A 6,360-nucleotide genomic window follows, 5' to 3' on the forward strand; every position below is an offset into this window, starting at 1 on the left:
GTGATACTACGTTGCTCTGATTGGTTCTAGATGTATCCAATTGAGCGAAGAGGCATTTTATTTCCTGGTTCGGTTGAAACACGCCCCATAATCACAGCCCAGTGGAGCGGTATCAGACTCATATTCTGACTAGAATTATGAGTATGACATCGTCAGGCTAAGGTGAAGTCAATATCCCACCTGAATACCAAGATCTATCTGAAATTTTCAGTAAGGCGAGAGCCACATAGCTGCCACCTCATCGGCCATGGGACTGCTCAATTGACCTCCTGCCAGGGGCACCGCTACCACGTTCCCGGATCTATCCCCTATCCAGCAAGGAGACCGCCTCCATGCAGGAGTATGTGGATGAAGCTCTGAGACAGGGTTTCATTCGTCCGTTCCACATCCCCGGTGTCAGCAGGATTCTTCTTTGTTGAAAAGAAAGATGGTGGTTTGCGCCCTTGTATAGATTACAGGCCTCTTAATAACATAACCATAAAGTACCGTTACCCACTTCCATTAGTCGCTTCAGCACTGGAACAACTTCGTGGGGCCCGATACTTCACCAAGCTGGACTTGCGAAGCGAATACAACCTGGTGAGGATCCGGGAAGGAGATGAATGGAAGACAGCGTTCTCCACTACCACTGGTCACTATGAATACCTTGTTTTACCGTATGGGTTAGCCAATGCTCCTTCTGTGTTCCAGTCGTTTGTGAATGAGGTTCTCAGAGACATGCTCCACAGGTTTGTTGTTGTATATATTGATGACATTCTTATATACTCGGACAATGTTCAGGATCATGTAAAACATGTGAAGGCAGTACTTAACAGACTGCTTGAGCATGACCTCTTTGTCAAGGCTGAGAAATGTCTCTTCCATCAGTCTTCCATCTCATTCCTAGGCTACGTGTTGACTTCACAGGGAGTGCAGATGGTTGAGGAAAAGGTGCAAGCTGTTCTGAACTGGCCGAGGCCCAAGACTACAAAGGAACTTCAGAGATTTCTTGGCTTTTCTCATTTTTACCGCAAGTTTATTAGAAATTTAGCTGTTCTGTAGCGGCTCCTCTGACTTCTCTCCTGAAAGGATCTCCTCGTCTTTTTTCCTGGTCACCTGAAGCAGAGGAGGCATTCAAGACTCTCAAAACAAGGTTCACATCGTCCCCTCTACTGAAGCATCCTGACCCTGCGCTTCCTTTCGTTGTAGAGGTGGATGCCTCAGGAGGTGGGGGTAGGAGGCGTCCTGTCTCAACGTCAAGGTAATCCTGCTAAACTTTTCCCATCTGCTTACTTCTCCAGGAAGCTGTCCCAGGCTGAGAGAAATTACGATGTGGGTAATAGGGAGCTACTGGCCATCAAGCTTGCCCTGGAAGAGTGGCGTCACTGGCTGGAGGGACGCAACAGCCTTTTGTGATATTTACAGATCACAAAAACTTGGAATATATCCGCACAGCCAAACGGCTCAACCCCCAACAAGCCAGGTGGGCCTTATTCCTCACTCGTTTCCAATTCACCATCTCATATCGCCCTGGTTCAAAAAACATCAAAGCCGACTCACTCTCTCGCATGTTTGAAGCAATACCACGTCCTGACACCCCAGAACCCATTGTTCCATCCACCTGTATTGTAGCTCCCATTCGGTGGGATCTGGAGAGAGAGATCCTGGAGGCTTCAGCTCAGGAGCCTCAACCACCTAAATGCCCTCCGAACAGGGTCTACGTGCCTAATTCTTTGCGCAGCCGTCTCATTACCTGGGCGCACACATCTCTTGGCACGGGTCACCCTGGCACCACTCGCACACAACAGCTGCTATCCTCTCAGTATTGGTGGCCTACCCTAAACAAGGATGTCCAGTCTCATGTTCAGTCTTGTAGTGTTTGTGCTCAATCAAAAGTCCCCCGACACCTACCTGCAGACACCCTGGAGCCACTGCCTCTACCTCAACGCCCGTGGACCCATCTGTCCATAGATTTTGTCACCGACCTGCCTCCATCTGAAGGTAATACCACAATTTTTGTTATAGTGGAAAGATTTTCAAAGGGTTGCTGTCTTGTTCCTCTGCCGGGTATCCCCACAGCTCTCCAGACTGCCAAGGCCATATTCCACAATGTCTTCCGACGTTTGGCCTCCCTGAAGACATCTTCTCTGACCGGGGCACTCAGTTCACCTCACAGGTTTGGCGGGCCTTCATGGAAAGGCTGGGGGTCACGGTGAGTCTGACCTCAGGTCATCACTCGCAGTCTAATGGTCAGGTGGAGAGGTTAAACCAGGAACTCGGGCGGTACCTCCGAAGCTACTGTGGGGACCGGCAGGGGGATTGGTGTAGATTTGTCCCCCGGGCAGAATACGCTCAAAACTCACTCAAGCACTCCTCTTCCGGTTTGACACCATTTCAATGCTTTTTGGGCTTTCAACCACCACTTTTCCCTTGGAATCCAAGCAGTACTGATGTTCCAGCAGTGGAGGAGTGGTATACTCGTAGCAATGATGTCTGGTCTTCAGCTAATGTTCATCTCCAGAGGGCCATCAAGAGGCATAAGGAGGCAGCGGACCGCCATCGCCGAGAGGCTCCAACCTACCATCCCGGCCAGAGAGAGTGGTTATCCACAAAGGACATCAATCTCCACCAGCCATGCAGAAAACTCGGGCCGCGCTTCATAGGACCATTCAAGATCCTAAAACAAATCAACAGGGTAACATATCGCCTGCAATTACCATCACAGTTGAAAGTCTCACCCTCATTTCATGTCTCCCTCATTAGGCTGGTGGTTCCAGGTCCACTGCAGGAGGCAGAGCCTCTGGACACTCCACCTCCAGTCCTTAATGTTGACGGAGAACCTGCATATGCTGTGAGAGCACTGCTGAACTCGAGACGAAGAGCTGGCCGACTCCAATACCTCGTCGATACGGAAGGGTATGGCCCAGAGGAGCGATCTTGGGTGGCATCTAATGACATCCTGGACCCCATGCTCAAAGCAGAATTCCACCGGAGACGCCCTGACCGTCCTGCTCCACGCACCCGAGGTCGTCCCCCTGGTCAGCATTCTAGAGCATCTGGAGATGCTCGTCAGAGGGGGGATTCTGTCACAACCTCTGCTGCACGCTCCCCTGTTCCTGCTCTTGCTCCATATGCTACTCCAGTCTGTTCATCCTCTCCTGTGTTTTAGTATTTCCCTCACACCTTAGTTTCCTTCCATGTTTGGTTCTCACCTGTAGTCAATGTGTTAATTGAGTTTAGTTCTCACCTGTAGCCAATGTGTTAATTGAGTTTAGTTCTCACCTGTAGCCATTGTGTTAATTAAGTTTAGTTCTCACCTGTAGCCAATGTATTCACTGAGCTCCTATGTAAGAGACCTTTCACACGAACGCGTTGGAATGCGTTGATCCGTCAGGGTTGACGGATCCCCATTCACTTTGAATGGGGTGACGTCAACCTTTTGACGAACTGAACGGAGCCACAATTCAGTTCGGCAAAGGATGACGACACCCCATTCAAAGTGAATGGGGATCCGTCGCCCTTAACGGATCAACGCATTCCAACGGAAGCGTGTGAATGCTCTGTAAGCCTTGGGCTTTTCCTTTGTCTTTGTGTGTAATTGTTTGTGATCAGCATGATGTACTGTGTTCTCCAGTCCTGTGAACTTTGCCTTGTTTGCCCATCGTGGCACTTTTGATTTATCTCAGTAAAACACGCCTTGAGCGTTTGCATCCTATTTCTTGTTTCAAGTCTCCAGTTTGTGACAGCATTTAATCCGTATAAATCCCCACGTTTGTTTAAAAAAAAGTAGAAACCCCAAGAGAAAACACATTCAATTAAATATTGGTATAGTTTATTACAAGTCCTCATTCATTTATACAGCTGACTGAACATTTGTATTACAAAACTGACAAGGTACTGCATTACCTATTTTAAAGAAACTGTCTCCAATAAAATCCTTAATGACAGGCTTTACTGAACTCATGAGCTTAGCATTCTGACAGAAAAAACTGTGAAACAGAACTGCATCACAGCCTAGCTTGGAAACAAGTCTTATTCGGGCAAGTATGTGTGTGTTTGGGGGGAGCTTCACCAGCAGGACTTCATGGTACTGAGCTGCTTTTGCGCTCCGGCCCTGGGTAGACCCCACCATGGAGACCAGCTTGATGTGGGTGTGGGGGCAGGTCCAACAACCTCTCACAGAACCCTTATCTAGTGTCTGAGAGGGAGGGGACACGCACCATTAGAGCACTGATATACACACAGTAAAGTTATAGTCCTTGTTTCAAGGACTATAACAGACGGACTTGACAGGATGATGGCTAATCTTGAGCACTGCTATGGGTCTGTCTGCACGTGATCTGTGTCTGTGGTGTGTCTGAGTCTGGACACGAAACTGGGGTTCTGAATCTGACCATCAAGGATTTTTACGACAAACTGGGTCTTAACCAAACAACTGGGTAGCTGTTTTTTCCTCCCCTCTGAAAAGCATTCGATACCTCTGCAATTATGTGTAGAAACATTTAGACAGGTGATTATATCAACTTACTTCACATGTGACGTCTCTGGTTGAGTGTCTCCTGCTGAGCAGGGGAGTCCTGCCTGCGTCTGGTGCTGAGCCTTGATGACCAGGAAGGGGCACTTCACTGAGGGGACAGAAACATGGAGAGCAGAAGGTGAGTCCGGATGATGGCATCAGTGTGTGTTTCTGTTTGCATGTGTGTGTTGGAATTTTGCACATTTCTGATGTAGAAGAGGGTGTATGCTGTGCTGTCTGTCTCTTTGCGTTTGTGTGTGTGTGTGTACCTTTCTGGTGTAAAAAAGCATGTAGGCAGTGCTGGCTCTCTCTCTGAGTACAGCCTCCTGAGTGGTGGGGGAGACTTCCTCATCATTAAGAGAGAGCCAGAGTCCCCCTTCCTCGGCACAGTCACTTGTGTAATGACCTGGAGGTGTCAGTCAACCACAGATCAGAAACCAACACACTCACACACCTCCCATATTTACCTGTGTGTGCTCCTTATAGAGTCTGTGTTTCTGTGATGTCCACACTCATACGAAAATATGGGTCTTATTTGCCTGTGTGTGTGTGTGTGTCTTACCGCAGTCCGCATTGGTCCCAATGTGGCTCAGCACACTCATTAAGGAGTAGGTGGAGCTGCCTCCCTCCTGACAGGAGAAACACAAGTGTCATTTATACATCATGGGGCTCATGTTGTTTACACACTATCACTATACGAAACACACACACATTACCATACTTACATTACAACCGTTCAGCACCACCATAGTGGAACACTCATAGTATAACACACATGAACACATTACTCATTTCACTACCCTCAATAACTCATGTAACCTTTTTCACATAAATGACTTCCACTTGAGCCAAACTAAGATCTCAGCCTAAGTGTCTCCCTGTGTGTCTCACCACCTTCTCTCTCTCTGTCCCTGCCTCTAGCTCCTGAGTGATGGAGGATGCTGGGTAAAAGGAAGGAAGGAGGGAACGATGACTCTCACTCTGACTAACGATTTTAAATTAATAGTTTACATGCAAAGATGCTAGTGTTTTTGAGAATCGATACATAAAACATAATATTGTGATTTCTTACACCCCTAATCAGCATGTGTGTTCTGTATGAATCAGACCCATAACCTTGGTGTTGTTGTTAACAATGGTTCTGCGAGTTGAGGCACAGGGACACACACAAGTTCATTGGTGTGACGTGTGTGAGCAGAGAGGAGGCTTGCCTTCAGAGGAAGACGCCCCCTCTAGAACAGAGGGGGCTGCAGGGCAGCGGCCTGATCCTGCACTGGGGGCCGGAACCTGAGGGGACTCGCCACACCTTCCTGCAATGTCCTCAGTCCTGAAAACACATTATTAGTGTGTGTGTGTGTGTGTGTGTGTGTGTGTGAGAGAGAGAGAGAAACACAGTTAGAAAATATATTTTACTATTAGATGAATTCAAATCACTCCCAAAGTCTATTTTACACAAGCCCCCTGGTGGACCACAAAGGCTAAGGCTGTTCCATATTAACGGTTATTAGCCTGAGAGGACTCCCAAAACCTTCCTGCCATGTCCTCAGTCCTGGAAACACATATTATCATTGTGAGTGTGAGTGTGAGTGTGAGTGTGAGAGAGAGAGAGAGAGAGAGAGAGAGAAAGAGAGAAAGAGAGAAAGAGAGAGAAGCACAGTTACAAAATATTTCACTGTTACATGTAAGGCCCATACAACTAGTGAAGCCTATTTTTCACCAGATCTTCAGTATTTTGTCGCCGCCTAGTGGACCTTCATGGCTAAGACTGTTACATGTGAACAGGTATTTTCATAACAAATCTCCAAATGAATAGAATCATTTAAAATAGACAGGGTATAGAAAGGTAGTCTTGAGTCTGTTCAATT

General features: G+C 47.6%; 1 protein-coding gene across 1 annotated transcript in view; it reads right to left on the minus strand.

Annotated features, from left to right (window-relative positions):
* Positions 1 to 4,503: 4,503 nt before the first annotated feature.
* Positions 4,504 to 6,360, minus strand: part of LOC122133608 (protein mono-ADP-ribosyltransferase PARP12-like) — a 3,582-nt gene continuing 1,725 nt past the window's right edge. Inside the window, exons 4-6 of the mRNA XM_042710147.1 lie at positions 5,612 to 5,636; positions 5,058 to 5,124; positions 4,504 to 4,604 (exon numbers count right to left, since the gene is read on the minus strand). Of these exons, the coding sequence (XP_042566081.1) occupies positions 4,504 to 4,604; positions 5,058 to 5,124; positions 5,612 to 5,636 (193 nt within the window). The remainder of the gene's footprint in view (positions 4,605 to 5,057; positions 5,125 to 5,611; positions 5,637 to 6,360) is intronic.

This window comes from Clupea harengus, chromosome 16, assembly GCF_900700415.2.
Source record: "Clupea harengus chromosome 16, Ch_v2.0.2, whole genome shotgun sequence".
Lineage (NCBI taxonomy): Eukaryota > Metazoa > Chordata > Actinopteri > Clupeiformes > Clupeidae > Clupea > Clupea harengus.